Here is a 16,478-nt window from a genome sequence, read left to right on the forward strand (position 1 = left end):
GGCCCCTCAGCAGGCCACGTGGTTGCAGCGCATCTAAAAACAACGCATCAAAGCTACTGTAAAAGCTACTGCAGCGCTTTACAACGCTAAAAAAAACGGGGCCAGTTGGAGCTGCAGGCCATCCCTGTTGGGGGCTGCGAGCGTAGGGGATTTTTATTACAGCAGGTTGGAACCGGGAGCATATCCCGTGTGGTTGCTTGTGGCGTGTAGGACAGTTCGGACAATTGGCAGGTCTTCGAGTGCAAGGCCCCTATCTTATGTTTGGTTACTTGTCGGTGCCCGCAGTGGGCTGTGGACTGGAATTCACCCGCAGTGGGTTGTGGATCGTTTGCTCTCTGCCTGGTCTCCACTGAGCCAGAGCGTCGAGGCCTTGTGTGTCATTTTTGCATCTCCACTTGGTCTCTGCTGAGCCAGAGTGTCGAGCCGGTTCAGAGGCTTTCGGCTGGTCTCTCGACAGAGACTCGAGCCCATTTTGTTGTATGCCATTCGGGTGAGCCTGGTGCGTCAAACCCAATTGTATTCCTTTTTTGGATTGAGCCAAGTTGGCTCCTCTAGTGACGCCGGCCACTATAGACCCAACTGCAATCAACTAGCGTACTCCAACTGCAATCAACTAGCGTGCATCCTATAGCAAGGTCGTAGTCTGTTTTCAACAGATGCCAAGCGAGAGCCTCTCTCCAGATGCAATCACCTACATACTCCAACTGCCTCCAGGATCGGGATGGGATGTGGTCTCTTGGTATGCACTTATTGTTGCACGACATGTGCCAAATGGGGTGTATTCATGGGAGAGCCTATGAAATCACCTATGCATGCATCTTGAAGGCATGTGGCACAAGATGCTGATATGGACACAAAGAGATGTTATGCTGATATGGACACAAAAAACAATTATGTTGTTTGTCAGAGTCTGCTGGAAAAAGTTGTCATGCTTGGCACTGTCTTGGTTGATATGTATGTCAAATTTCGTGCGCTTGAGAAAGATGTCGTGCTTGGCATTGTCTTGGTCGATATGTATGCCAAATGTGGTGTGTTTGAGAAAGCACAAAAAATGTGTCTGAGAAGCTTTCTATCCGGAATGTTGTCTCTTGGAATGCATTCAGTGCATGATAGACGCAACAGGAGCAGGGCTAGAAAGCTCCGGGCTGCTTTCAACAAGGATGCAAAGTGAGGGTGTCTCTCCAAATGCAATCACATAAGCGTGCATCAAGATGCTGATATTGGCCTAAAAGATCACTATGATATTGTTAGTCAGGGGTCGTTGCCAACAATTGCCATGCTTGGTAATGCCTTGGTCGATTTGTATGCCACATGTGATGCGGGATGTCATCTTTCGGAACACACTGATTGTAGGATATGCTCGACAAGGGCACAGGAAGCTGTCATGCTTGGCACTGTTTTGGTCGTTACATATGCTTAATGTGGTGCGCTTGAGAAAGCACAAAACGTGCTTGAGGAGCTTCCTGTCCGGAATGTCACCTCTTGGAATGCACTAATTGCGGGATGCGCGCAACAAGAGCAGTGCTAGAAATCTCTAGGCTGTTTTCAGCGGACGCAAAAGCAAGTGTATCTCTCAAAATTCAGTCACCTATACTTTCGTCTTGAATGCTACGCTTACATCTTAAAGGCATGTGGCTCTACGCAAGTGCTCGAGGAGATTCCTGTCTGGAGTGTGCACTCTTGGAATGCACTAATTGCAAGATTTGTCCCACGTGGGCAGGGACAGAAAGCTCTAGTTTGTTTTCAGCAGATGCAAAGTGAGTGCCTCTCTACATATGTAATCACCTATGTATGCATCTTGAAGGCATGTAGCTCTAAGCAAGATGCTGATATGGGCACAAAAATTCACAATTGTATTGTTAGTCAAAGGAAGTCCATTGCCGACAGACATTCAATCGCGTTGAGTAAGCATTATCATTTTCTGATTTTTGATACTGAGAATGCAGTTAATGAACACACTGAAAAGTGCACGCTTTCGTGGGAATGGCACGTTCCCTCGTATTATAAAAATTGGGGAGGATTGTGCAAACTCCCCCATGCAAAGAGACTTGCATGTTTTCTTTTAAAAAAAAACATAAAAATGGAACAACAAACAATGAATAACATTGACATCTTGTATGATCGTGAACATTGAGCTTGACAAAACTTTTAACACTCCTTGTGGTTTTTGGCGAGGTACCCCTTTGAAGCACTACAATTGGTAACCAATTTATGCGGAGATACACCACTAAACCACGACGATCGGTATCCCAAACTCTCTAAGGTAAAAAATCTAACACTCTTTCATGAAATCTCTCTCTCTCTGTCTCACTCTATCACTTTCCAATATTTTGTTCGATCTCAGTTCGATGGAACATAGCTAACGAAGCACTCTATTTTTGGCCTGCCCAAAGGGCAAAGGCTATAGAGATCACTTCTCTTTTTGCTGACTAAAATAGGAAAAAGGTTGAGTTGTATTTTTAAGCATTTTTTGACAATTCAAAAATGTTGATTGGTTGAAATAAGATAGTGGGTACTCATTGAAATGAATTGTGTAAATCTAATGATGGGCATGTCTTGAGTTTTGAAATATGAAATGAACTCTCATATAACTAGGAAAAGATTTTGGGTTGCCCAATGCCTTTGGAAGCATGAAACGTTGAAAGCCTTACATGTTAAATGATAAAGCCTTAGAGGCTCCACAAATCCCAAGAGTCACCTTTTCATTTTGAAATTTGTGTTACCCACCTTTTCATTTTGGGAATTTGGTTCACCCTTTGAAACTTGAGGTAACGAGTTCACGCGACCTGCCTCCGACGGATCTCGCTCGCTCTTACCAATCGACTCAAGCACATCAACTTCTCAACTACCTGACTGATCACTCTCGCTCTCACTTTTTCTCACGACTCCTGTATCTTGCTTTGAGCCACATGGAGATCAGCCTAAGAATGGATCTCCATTATAGGATCAATAGATTATTCACCAAAATAGAGGCAGTATAGATTTTGAGCCGGTTAGAAAATTGTAATGGCCCATTGAGAGCAGCGACAGAAGGAAAACTTTCGCTTTGGAATGGGTAGAAAATATTACTAATACGTGGATTTGTGTATGTTTGATTTTTTTTTTCGAAATGTTGCTCAGCTTAATATATATGCGAATGTGCTCTTGAATATTGTCTTTAAGCCATAAAAAATTGTTCCTAATTTTTTAGCAATACGGTCGGCTGCTCCAGTGTTCTCTCTCTCTCTCTCTCTCTCTCTCTCTCTCTCTCTCTCTCTCTCTCTCTCTCGCGTTCTCGCACATGTGCATGCCGCACACGACCATTTATGTCTAGCTACTCTAGGTAGTCGACTCCTCATCAAGCCAACAACCCATCTCTCTCTCTCTCTCTCTCTCTCTCTCTCTCTCTCTCTCTCTCACTCACGCACACACGACTCAGGAGTCAAGGAACTTTCTCTCTTTCTCTCCGGTTTGCCCCAAGTTTCAAAACCTATCAACAACTGTCAACCTTTGAGTGTTTGTTGCACGTGCACAACCTCGGCGTTCTCCCAACTTCCAAGGTAAGAGATTTTGAGTCAGAACCCAAAGAGAGACCAAGCCGTTGAGCATAGGCCTAAGGCTACGCACGATGGAGAGAGAGCAAGCTGAGTGTGCACTGAGCATACTCATGCATGGAGACAGCGGTGCCAAAGTCAAGGAGTGTAAGTTATAATGGTCTCTCACCTCCCGTAGTCCATCCTCTTGTCCACCAATTCCATGCAAAATGCTTTAGCGTCCACGTGGCATGCTTGAATTTCGGCCTCGCTCACTCTTACCAATGGGCCAATACTATACAACCTCTCAATGTTACTCATGATCACACCTAGAAACACTCACACTATATCTCTCTTATGTCTTTATTCCCCCTTTCCAATGTCTTTATGTATCTATGTTCACAATTGAGCATAGGGTTGTTAATATACCATGCCAAGTTGCACCCCTTGAAATAAAATTTTTACAAAAACTTTTTAAATCCATATATGAAAATTTTACACTTATTTGTAACTTTTGTAGGTTTTCTCACCTTTAAATTATAAAATTTAGACGTAGATCTCAAAACTTTAGTTGGATTACACTAAAGTTTACTAAACAGCTTTCCTCGAGCGCTGATTGCTAGCGTTCATGAAAAAGGTGTTGAACAGAGCGGCAACTCTAGGTGGTACTCCATTTCAAGATTTGACGTCTTTTCCTAGTTGGCCACATGAGTAACTGCCTCTTGCAAACCTGCTACGTGGCTCAGCCTGAAACACTGATGCGTTATAGAGTAGTATAGATAGGCCTTTTTAAAATGTTAATATATCTTCTCTCTCTTCTCAAACAGATCTATCAGGTTACTTAGAAAACTCTCTCTCTCTCTCTCTCTCTCTCTCTCTCTCACACACACACACACACACACACACACACACACACAACAACAACAACAGCAACAACAGCAACAACGAAAATTGTAACTACTATGATCTCGTGCCTCCCTGCTACCAATATCTGTATTCACCACATGGCGGTTGAGTTGCCACTTGGCTGCTTCATGCATGATGGCAAGAGAGAATTGTGAGAGAGAGAGAGAGAGAGAGAGAGAGAGAGAGAGAGAGAGAGAGAGAGAGAGAGAGAGAGAGAGAGAGAACGATGTTGTACGTTAGCGTTCTCTATCACTGAGTTCTACATGGGTATCTAGTTTGCATCCTGCAACTGGAGTATCTATGTCCTCAAAAATCCTTGTCTATGATTTCTGCAATGAGCGGAACCATGTGTGTGTGTGTGTGTGTGTGTGTGTGTGTGTGTGTGTGTGTGTGTGTGAGTGAGAGAGAGAGAGAGAGAGAGAGAGAGAGAGAGAGAGAGAGAGAGAGAGAGAGAGAGGAGCTTGGGGAAACCCAATCCGCAATTGTTCATCAAAGTGTTCTGACTCTTCTATAGTGGAGGTGTGCGCAACACGCTATGATGAGGGAATAGATTTGATCAGACATAGCTGAGCTGAGACACAACCTCTCTCTCTCTTTTTTTTAATATTTTTTGGATAGAAAAAATGCATTAGTCTATGAGATGATAGAATGAGATCAACTGCATGACGAAACAAATCTAGTTTAATAAATCTTATACCGTATAAAATTCATTTGGCCAACACAAAGAAAATTGAACATAGTGCATACTTTGCAACTATATATAAGTACAGTCAGGCGACGAAACCTTCTGGAAAAATTCTAGTGGTCCTTCTCCATCTTTGCCAGGTCCAAGGCTCGTCACATGTTAGTTAAGATAACACTCTCTTAAGCCACTTCATGATACTCCCAGTTGTCATTGTCGTCACAACCGACGTAGCCTGACTTGTTTTCCTCGGATCAGTCGTTCCTCTTGGAAGGAGCTGCGACTTGGATTGTCTATGCTAGGCTGCTTGGCCCTTTCGCTTTGCAATATCATGTGGGGTTTCAAAGAAACGGCGGCGACAGGCAATCTGCGATTATACTTGCATTGCCTGCATGAGGGCACATCGAAAGCGCTTCACTACAGAATCTGTAGGCTCATTCTCGCCCAAAAATATTTGCGTACTATAAGCACCTATGAGCCACATATTCATGTTTGCGAATTGCAGAGAAGTGTCGTGAAGGGAGGTCGAGGAAGTCGTCGAAAAAGACGTGTTAGGGATAGACATCAAAAAGCGGACCTGCCTTGGGATGGGCGATGGTGTCGATGAAGATGAAGAGGAATACGAAGGGGAGCAGGACACAGGAGATGACGAAGCTGGTGGGGCCGAAGATGCTGACGGGAACAAAGCGAACCCCGAACCCCGACGGCCTCTAAAACACCGGGGACCGAATGGCGCGCCTCGAGCCTGTCATGGTAAAGCAAACAGGGGCACCACCTAGCTTTAGCGGCTAGGACGCAAACAACACACCACCATAACAAAGTTTTCATCCAAGAGAGATGGATGCTTGGGAGTAACGATGGAGAGGGAAAGGGAATGAGATCAAGTGAGTGAGAGAGAGAGAGAGTGAGGGAGGGGGTATAGCGTCTTAGTACTTAGGCACCACAAAAGGATGGCGAATCCTCACACCCTTCACACATACACAAGCTCACTCCAAACACAAGATTAGGTGGTGATTCCGCACACCTCACATGGGCAAAACATTGCAAGAAAACATACTCACAAAACCTCAAGCTTTATTTAGAGAATAAGGCGATGAAATGGGGAGCATAGGGTAGGGGAATGAGAAGGGAGAGAGTGGTAGAGCACATGGCGGATAGGTGGGAGTTGATGGCGAAGACTCGCACGAGGGTTATGGCCATCATCCTTCATTTAGTTTCCCTTCATCTTCCATAGCCAAGGGTGTAGAGGTCATGCTCAAGACAAGCATGGTGATTGCGGTGATGGTGATGGTGTGGGTGTGTGTGTGTGTGTGCACTAGGCACACACAGTGCATAGTGTGTTCTTTGCTGATGCTGTCTGTGTGTAGTGTGATGGTGACCCCTCTTTATATAGGGGAGGAGGGGGGAGAAATTCTAGAATTTAGAAATGAAGAAATCATTATCTACATAGGCCATGTGACTGTGGGCCCCACCTGTCTGGCTGTGTGTATATGTGCCAGAACAGCAGTCTCATGAGAGAGAGACTAAGAGAGAGAGATGGGTGGATGAAAAAAAGTGAGAGGTGACATGGAGAATAAAGTATTACAAGAGGGGAGAGAGGGGAGTGTGTTCAGAGGTGAATCTGTGTGCAGATGTGTGTGAACACAAGAAAAACAATTAACCACCGGGTGGGGATGGGTCTGTGAGCACCTTTTTTCAGTGAAACTGAGTGTGTGTGTGAGTGTCGGGGAGGTTATTTAGCTACAAGACAAGAGACATGGCGCCCTTTAGAGAGAGAGGGGGGTATTTGGGTCATGGGATATGATAGGAGAGAGAAAGGGGGGGTGGGGTATACTATTTTGGAAGATAACATAAGTTGCATGTGAGTTAGGGTGCATTATTGGTGAGTTAGAATGCATTATTGGTGAGAGGTGGGGTAGCTTGAGGGGAGAGAGAAAGGAGAAAGGACAAGGGGAAGAGAGAGGGGGTTGACCTTTTGAGTGGAGGAGAGGAAAAGGGACACATGGTGGGGCAACAGTGAAGAAAAAGGAGGAAAGGTGGGGATGGGCTGCCCCGCAGGCATGAGGTGGCCTATTTTACCTTTCTCATATATTTACATAATCATACTTTATTTTTTTCTTACTTTTTTCAATGCCTTTTATCACTCCCTCCCTAAGAGGGGGTTTTCATGGGGTGGGGACGAGAGAAGAGGGGTATGGAAGCTTGGCTTGTGAAAAGCCCCCATCAATGCATATGCCATTGCAAAAGCAACCATCGCCATAGCTGCAGCCATGTGTGTGCCCTCCTCGGTTGTAAGCTTGCCATCATAGGATGTCTTTGCTTCAAGCTCCCTACCGTCGCCAGCCCACATTTCAGATCATTGATTAACTTGTGAATCGTCTCAAAATCTATGACCTTTGACCGTATGAAAATGAGATTGAGCGAGAGAGGGTCGCCCAGAAGATCAGGATGCATGAGCTAGGCCAACATATATTCTACCATGTGCCATCCTTTCGACCTGAGTCCTTTGCACCTTATCTGGATCTCTCTCTCTCTCTCTCTCTCTCTCTCTCTCTCTCTCTCTCTCTCTCTAGTAGTTATCTTTGCCTGCAAGCAGCTCTCTGCTGACATGAGGCAGCTAGCTACAGTCAGTGAGATCCCCCCCCCCCCACGACTATTGAGCTTCCTGAGATGCTCGAACGTCCTAGTTTGGCTTTCCCACTCTCCCTCGTCTACATTCCGACCGACTACAGGTACTTCGAGTTTCGCCTCTCCCTTTCTTTTCCTGGAATGATGGAGACTCATGGATGCAACGAGAGAGAGAGAGAGAGAGAGAGAGAGAGAGAGAGAGAGAGAGAGAGAGAGAGAGAGAGAGAGAGACCCTTGCAGCCGACTACAGGCCCTCCTTTAGACCCTCCATTTCTCTTCCTAGAATGCACGGTGATTCATGGACTGCCAGGTGTGCAGGAGCAGGGGAGAGAGAGAGAGAGAGAGAGAGAGAGAGAGAGAGAGAGAGAGAGAGAGACGTAACGTCTATGAGCTGAATCCTGTTCAAGAATACTGGAGAAGAATAGTCGGGGGAGCATAACAGGGCCGATGAAAGAGAAAAGAAGGGATATTGCCAAGAGGCAGCCGGAATTCTTCTCTCCTTAATAGAGTAGTATAGATAGACTAAAGTTTTCATTTTTGTTAATTAAAACTTTATGGAAGAAATTTATCATTTAGGGCTTTAACCTTTAAATATTTTTTATTTTTATTTTAAAGATTTTAAAGCTAAGTTTAGAACTTAAAGATGTAGAACTTTTAAAGTAAGGTCTCCGATGATCCAATGAGGACCTATAGTTTTTTTTTTATTAGAAGGTAAAACTTTGAATTAAAGAAAGTGAAAATGTTACATGGATCCACAAGTAAGGGGAGGGTCATCCCGAGACGCTAGAGTTTTAAAACTTAGAATTTTAAAGCTTTTAAAGTGGGATTTACAACTTAGGGATGTATAGTTTTAAATTTGTAAAAAGGGCTCTAAAGCTTAAAAATGTAGAGTTTTTAAAGTGGGGTGTAGAGCAGAGGGATCTAAAGCTTAGGGTGTAGAGCTTAAGGGTGCTTTTTTAATTCAATTCTATGTGCACGTTTATGTTTTTTTAAAAAAAAGCTTAGAGATGTAGTGATTTTAGAGTGGGATCTACCCTCATGATTTTAAAGTGAGATCTATCCTCAGATCAAGGCCTAAAATTGACGCCTACTTTTTTTGTCAAGGGCTATTTTGCCTATCAAAACAATTTCAAAATTGTCTGTCCATTTTTGTATTTATCTTTAAGTTAACGTTATATATGACCAATTATATAAGTTGATTGCATTACACAAAGCATATGAAAGAGGGCTTGAAAAATTGGATGTCAAAAAGAAATTTTTATCATGCCTGGCCGGCTTTGTGATTTTATCACTTGTTAAAATCGTTGGCACTTATATATTAATATAATATAGTAAAATAACATAAAACCAACCAAGCACGACAAGTTGATCCCAGAGGCGGGAACCAGGAATCATGATAGTCGGAAGAAGGAACGCGCCTGGAAACTGGAAAGTGAGAACCGAGACGCGCTTGTTTGATAAGATCCTTTGCCGTCCTCGGATTTTTCAAGCAAGCGTGTTTGTCTTCCTCATCTTTCTCGCCCTCCTTCCATCTCTGTTAGTTTTCTTTTCTGTCTCTCTCTCTCTCTCTCTCTCTCTCTCTCTGTCTCTCTCTCTCTCTCTGCCTGCGTTTGTGATGTCTTCTTCTGGAGGCAGCTATTGGTGCTATCGTTGCCGTGCCCGTGTCAGCTTGAGGGAGGGCTCCGATCCCCTCTGTCCTTCCTGTACAGAAGGCTTCTTGGAGCATCTTAGTGGCGGAGACCCAGGTATCCCTCATTTGCCTTCCGCTCTTCTATTTGCAGGTTACCTGGCAGGAAATAGCGGAGATTCTCTCAGATCTGGGCCTTCTCGGGGTCAGATAGATGGCTTCCCCCGCAGATGGCAGAATAGGCCAGGCTTTTACCCTAACCCTAGCTATGGCGGTGCTACTTCGGGCCGCCCTTCCACTTTGCAGCTTTTGGAACTCATGTCCTTTCTGAGCGCTCCCTCTCGACACAGACTCAGTATTGGTGAGGCAAGGCAAGAAAATGACGACTCCATGTTTTCTCATTTCCTCTCACGGAGAGGTTTACTTCACGATGATGATGCTGACAGAAATGGATCAAGGACTGTTGTGGATGCAAGGGAGTTTCTGCTTGGGACTGGTCTTGAAGCACTAATACAACATCTTGGTGATAGGGAGGGTGGTAATCATGGATCCACTGCTGCTTCTAAGTCCTCTGTGGATGCCATGCCTGTGCTTAAATATAAAAAGCAGATTTCTCAATCCGAGGATGTATACTGTGCTGTTTGTAAGGAGGCTTTTGAAGCTGGTGGTGAGGTCAGGGAGATGCCCTGTAAGCACATTTATCATTCTGCTTGTATTCTTCCATGGCTTGCTCGGCACCGATCATGCCCCATTTGCAGACATGAAATGCCCACAGAAGATGCCTTGCCAAGGGCGACACCGATCGGGGCAGAGGGAAGCAACAGCTCTTGGCCAGCTAGAGGTCAAGATGATGCAGGTGAGTTTGGACTCGCTATTGTTGGGGATCTTGGTTTTGGCATTCATGTCCGCTCTGTTACACTGTGGGGCCTTGGTGGTAGCCGCCGTGATGATAGTCTACATGAAAGCAATGTGGAGGGACTGGATTCAACATCAGAAGGTGGATCTCGACCTTCTACAAGTTCAATTTCTTCTATAGAAAATATAGCAGCCCGGCGCGCTTCTCAGAGGGATGTCTTGGACCTTGCTTCCGATTCAGCAGCTACCTACGTCATGGATTTGACTAACCAGGCTAGTATTCCAGTGCCTGCCTCAGTGTTCTCTTCTGACCGTTCAGGGAGCTCTTGCCCTTTAAGGCACCGCAAAAGAACCAGATGGGGCAGTCGGTTCCGCAATTGGCTCTGCCGGCATAGTTGCTCCTCTAGCTCCACGTCTACAGGCAGACCACTGCAGTCAGGTTCAGTTCAACGCAGCAGGGGGCGGTGGTGGTAATTTGGTATCTCAAATTGTTACTGATGATTACTGAACAACTGTGTGGTGCTGAGAGCCTTCTCATCATGGAAGTGGGTTTGCAAGGTTGAGTCCTGCGTAATGCCTGTACAGTTCTTGTTGATTGTGCCTTGTTACCTATAATAAGTATACAGAAGTTTTTCCACAGCTGTAATTACCAGCTATGAAAAATTAATTTTGCAAGTTACATCAGCTTTGTGTGGAACTATTGTCCTTCTCAAACTACAGTTATTTATTGTAAGTATATTGTGCCAGGGGTAGCTAGGTGGTGCTATATTGGCATGCGGAAGAGCAAAGCAGTTTTGGCAAATTCATTTCTGTTTATCAAGCAGGTTTGTGCCGGCCAAGTTTTGATGATGTGCATTAAGTAAATTAGTTTGGTTCGGGTATGCCCAATGTATTTTGTCTATAAGTTTTTTTTCTTGGGTATGCTATGCATTGAGATAGAGATTGTTTGCCCCATCAGCAAGTTGTCGTTTAAATCTTTGAAATTAGGCAGGTTTTTTGGTTAATTCCCTACATGGACAGGGTTTTACATAAAGCTATTGTGGTTTGAATTTCCAAGTAAATGCTGAAAGGGATGTCTGTTTTTTGGTGCTTTCAGGTTACTTTACTGGAGTATTTATGGGTCAGGAAGGTAAAGTGCGTGTATGTGACAAATGTATGGTGACTTACCTCTCCTCTCCGGTGTACAGGTAACAGGGTTAAGCCAACAGCAACTATTTGGCTGGTGACAGTTTCCCTTTATAAAGTTTGTTATAATGGTAGCTTAGGTTGATTATTTAAATCGATGCAAGCTGTCAGGGTATACGACATGGAAGAGAGCAGTGGCAATACTTCAACAGTCAACGTGCCTGTATGGAGTTGCAAGGAATTCGCTTGGAATTTTATGGACATTGTAGAGATAGAGAGGGGAGTGAGGGCGTTTTTGCATCTCAGATGCGCGTGGAAGTAAAGCAAGCCACTTTTGTAGCTTTGCAGGGAAATGTATCTAGCTGTCTGGGTGTTTTGATTCCTAGCAGTCTTTTGAAGAGGACTGCTTGATGACAGTTGGGGTTCTAGTGACTAGCATTAACACTTGAAGGGATGTGGAGTTTCTTGAAGTGGAGGTGACGTAAGTGACTTAATAGATAAAGATGCGAGTTACTGACTTAGATGAAGAATAGGAGAACTTGTTAGTCATTGCATCTGGTTACAGACCCTTTAGTTTAGTAAGTCTGCGTAAAGCCTTTTGCATCATTGGCCTTTCCCTTGATGAACTAGTATGGTGTATGCCCTGGGAATGCAAACATTTTATGCATGCCTAATTAGCTCTATTGACCATAGTGGGGGTGCAAGATATCATGCTCTCTCCGCCTTTCATGAGGCCCTACTCTTCTGATGTAGATATCATTGCTCAAGGCTTTGATGGTCCAGTTCTGTGGCAACAACTGGGGGTCGTGCCTTGTGCACGCTCACTGCTTAGTTTGCTGTTGAGGATGAGCTTGATGTGCTGAGGGTGGGGGATAGGGCTTGAATGGAGCTGATTTCTTTGGAATAACTACGACTTTAGCAGCTAAGACTTTAGCAGTTCTGTTGGTCTTTTCAATGCTTACTGCTGGAGAAGATGCGAGGGGGACTGCGCTGATTTGTTAGTCTGTGCTGATGCTCGCTGTTGGAGAAGATGTGGGAGTGACCAGTGCAAGAATGGCTGAGGACGCGTGGCATTTGTGTGGATTGAAGTTGGAACTTTGTTTGTTAATTGTGTGAGTCTTTTTCAGCTTCTTCGTCTTTGATTTGTTTGTGAGACCTCAAGTACATGCTTGGGGCGTGAGTCAAGATGGAGCGCTGGTCTCTTTCTAGGAGTGGATGTGAGTCAAGGTGTGAAGGTTGCATCTTGCATATTGAAGTTTGTTTATGGATGCCTTTATTGACTTGGAAGAAGAAAATTTTGCTCGTTTTTAGGGAGCACTTTTTGAGGCTTGATATTTTTTTCTAAGACATTAAAAGTTGTAAATATTTGCATATCTCGCAGAGATTTTACATTTTGCAACTCTAGAATTGAGCAGCTTTAATAAGGTATCTTTTGATTGCATGGACTTTAGCTCTTGTGCCTTTCCATGTTTTATCCCAACTGTTTTAGCTGCTATTGGGCAAGTAGACAAGGTTATTTTGGCGTGTTTGGCACAAGAGGTACTGCCTCTTGAATGCTTTGTCATTGCCACTTTTTATTAACTTTTGAGTACATGCATCGCTTTGGGTAGTTCTTATCATGTATCATGTAATTGGAACTACTGCACACCACATATCACTTGCATCTACATGTTATTCTGGTAGTGCTCACGGATGTTTGCTTCGACTCGCACGGGATTTGTGCAATTGGAAGGGATGAAAAAGGATAAGCCTCACTTGCATATGACTATACTTGTACAACACCCATCGGAGTTGATCTTTGGACTTTGTTTTCCACAATCAAAACCTCTCATATAGCATCTTCCTCTTCCAATTTTCTCTTGATGGCTGCTTTTGATTGCTCCATTGTGGTCTAAAAACATAATTACGAAGTTCTGTGCCTGACTAATAACATTCTTGCAGTAGATCTAACAACTTTTCTTCCTCCATTATATCTTGATCGTCAAGCTCATTTAGTTTGGAACGTTTACAAGCATAATCTGAGGTAGAAATTGTTGTCCTTACTCATCCCCCTTGAAAGCATTAAAAATTACACATACTGGATTGTCTTTTTTGATAGCCTTACATACTTCCCATAGAAAGTCACTTGACCCTACCCAAATAAATCATGTCAAATACATAATATATATAACTAACTACACAGGTTGAAACTAGGGCAGGTGCGCCCGAGATGCATAATTTTAACACCCCTTTGTAGCTCATAGTGGATTGATGTCGATGAAATAGTCAAAATAGTGATGTCGATGAAATAGTCAAAGTAGAAGCTATGATACCATGTCAAAGTCAATTGAAATAGTCAAAGTAGAAGCAATGATACCATGTCAAAGTCAACGATGTAGAAGTGTAAAGATAGAGAGAGAATGCATGATAGAGAAGAAGAGAGAAGTAGATTATTATACAGTGGACTTCTTGTATACTCTCTTGGGGGATAGTAAGTAACCCTCACAGATTGCTTGACCAAGACTCATGTCAAATAAGTTAAATAAATACCTAAAATGATAAAAATAAATAAGGTCAACATTTGTTCATCTCTAGCTTCTCAATACCAAAATTGTAACCACAAATTTTTAATATGTATGCAATAGAATCGTCAATGTTTGCACCTAAGCAATGCGTGCAATGTCTTGTAGCTTACAGTGCTAACTTTGACAATGTGTAAATCAATTTTTGTGAAATAGCACTCGCAATGTGCCTTCTCCAACTATTTGACCTTGTGGCCCGACTCCAAGAATGACCACCTCTCATAAAATTTAATTCGAATTTTAGACTTGTCACCCTATGGTACCTTGCTTTTATGGAATGGGTTTCATGAAAATAGTCTAAGCAAAGAGTTGCTTGCTTCCTCCTAGGCTTCTTGAGAAATTTTTTATCAGCCATCAAAGAAAGAAAGAGTTACTTGTAGGTCTACTCCTCCTCCTCCACTCATGCTACCTATAGAGCTTGCTGAGGCTTTTTGGCTTTTCAAAACAAGCTTTAGTGAAAAAGGGAGTAAGGCATACATTGATGTGAACTTTTGACTCATTGTTTGTAAATTATATTTGGAAAAGAGTCCTTTCATTTAAGATCCTCATACGATTCCCTTCCATTAAATTGTTTTAGAATGCCAACGTGACCCTTCACAGTGATGGCCCTAGTAGTGTTAGGATTTGAAGGGTAACCCAAAATGTCTAATGAAAGGCATCTGTGTAACTTTCTGGCTTTCTAAATGAAGCTTTAGAGGAGGGTTGAGTTATGCTTTACTTTCAATGCTTTTAGTGATGATTGAGACTTACCTTAAATGTTTTTTCGGTTGTGAAAATATTAAATGGATCTTTTTATTCACCTTTCATTTCACACCCTCACATGGCTTGACTTCTCTTGCATTCTTTTATTTTAAAATGCTAAAGTGTAGCTTCACTTTGCGTGATTCTAATAAATTCTACACACACACACACACATATTAATGTACACACACACACACACACACACACACACACACACACACATATATATATATTAATGAGTTCTTTATATATATATATATATTTATGAGCAAACCATGGTAAAGGGAAGAAAAATTGATGAAATATGTGAGAACTTAGTTAAAAAATCCACAAATTTTAATATTTTTGCTAGTATTTCTGGTTTGCATCTTTGCAAGAAGGAAACTTGGCCACTTCATAAAAGAGACATTTCTGAACAATGTTTCACCTAAAATAATCTAGTTAAACTCAACGTAATGATTTTATCACTTACTATTTTAGAAAGCCACTATGATCCTTTCACTTGTTTCGTTTTGCATCAAAGGGCAAAATTACTATCGCCCTTCCAATGAACAAAGATAAAACTATGCACCCCTCCACATCACAATGTCAACGTGATCCTTCACGGTTCAATGCTAGGATTTAAATGGAAACCCAAAATGTCTAATGATAGGCATGTGCAACTTTTGCGCTGCTGCATTAAAGGGCAAACTTTACAATCACTCTTCCAATGAACAAAGAAAAAAATATGCATAAATACCAAGCGATAGAATTTAAAACTACTTTTGGTGATATTAATATTTCACTTATATGCATTAAATATTTGAAACATGCTTTTTATAATTTGACGAATTCAATAGTTATACAATGTACTCTCAATCACAGTCCACAACTTAACAAGTTCCAATCAATAATAAAACAAACCAAACCAATGACAACAAGTTTAGTAAGTAGTAAATCTGAGTTGATTTTCATGAGTAAGGTAGAACATTGGAGAATAAATTCTTGCCTTAAAACTTGAAAGAAGATAAAGAGGCTCATTTAGTACCGACGTAATGCAAAAGGGCGTTGGAAACCAAATCATATTCGCTAGCTTAAATATCAAAGAGAATAAAACTCCATAGCAACAATCAAATTGATGCCAAGGCTCATTTTGAGCTGGGTGCTTTTGTAATTCTTTTTGGTTATCGATATATACAACTCACTATTAGGTCTCCCCAATCTCAGAAAAATAAAAATTCTTTCAAAACATATTAAGTGCATAAGTGAAGGGTGAGTTTAAGAAATGAAAAGACAGATGAAGGTGGAAAGTTAAAAGACGAGTGAAAGTGGAAAGTCAAAAGACGCATGAAGATGGAAAGTCAAAAGACCTTTTGTGTCCATATAAGTAGGTGTTTCTCTCCTCTTTCATTTTTCCTTTAGCGTTTTCTTCTAAGTTGTCATTAGCGTTTTCCTCTCTCTCTCTCTCTCTCTCTCTCTCTCTCTCTCTCTCTCTCTCTCTGACAATGTTATATTCATCTTTCTTAGGTAATATTGTTGCAAATCTATGTGTTTCTCATTGCCTGTCGTTATGTGCTATAGATTAACGCATTGTTTTTCTTGTTTTTGAAAGGAATCTTTGAACTAAGAGCACCTTTTAATTTCTTTTGAAGCCATTAGGAATACCTTTCAATTGGTAGTGACTATCAATTGAAAAGTATTGTGAGTACAATTGAAAAGTATTGTGAGTACGGGAAAAAAAAAGAAATTTTTTTTTTTTGCCATCCTTTGATTCTTCATAGATTTCCACATCTCAAAGCATTTTTCCCACAATACATCTCTAGGACACGAAGCCTTCATAGTATTGATTCCCATAAACATTG

At 42.2% G+C, this 16,478-nt stretch overlaps 2 protein-coding genes and 1 pseudogene across 2 annotated transcripts; 2 read left to right on the forward strand and 1 right to left on the reverse strand.

Annotated features, from left to right (window-relative positions):
- Positions 1-5,282: 5,282 nt before the first annotated feature.
- Positions 5,283-7,450, reverse strand: LOC147462330 (uncharacterized; annotated as a pseudogene).
- Positions 7,451-9,101: 1,651 nt separating this feature from the next.
- On the forward strand, positions 9,102-10,894 carry LOC147462331 (uncharacterized). Its single transcript, XM_086483518.1, has one exon. It carries the CDS (start codon positions 9,122-9,124, stop codon positions 10,682-10,684), a length of 1,563 nt encoding a protein of 520 aa, XP_086339644.1. The 5' UTR covers positions 9,102-9,121; the 3' UTR covers positions 10,685-10,894.
- Positions 10,636-14,606, forward strand: LOC147462332 (uncharacterized). The gene is made up of 4 exons (XM_086483526.1): positions 10,636-10,768; positions 10,958-11,034; positions 11,307-11,339; positions 11,507-14,606. Exons 1-4 carry the CDS (start codon positions 10,708-10,710, stop codon positions 11,744-11,746), a joined length of 411 nt encoding a protein of 136 aa, XP_086339652.1. The 5' UTR covers positions 10,636-10,707; the 3' UTR covers positions 11,747-14,606.
- Positions 14,607-16,478: the final 1,872 nt, after the last annotated feature.

This window comes from Adiantum capillus-veneris, chromosome 2, assembly GCF_014529385.1.
Source record: "Adiantum capillus-veneris isolate H3 chromosome 2, ASM1452938v2, whole genome shotgun sequence".
Taxonomy (NCBI): domain Eukaryota; kingdom Viridiplantae; phylum Streptophyta; class Polypodiopsida; order Polypodiales; family Pteridaceae; genus Adiantum; species Adiantum capillus-veneris.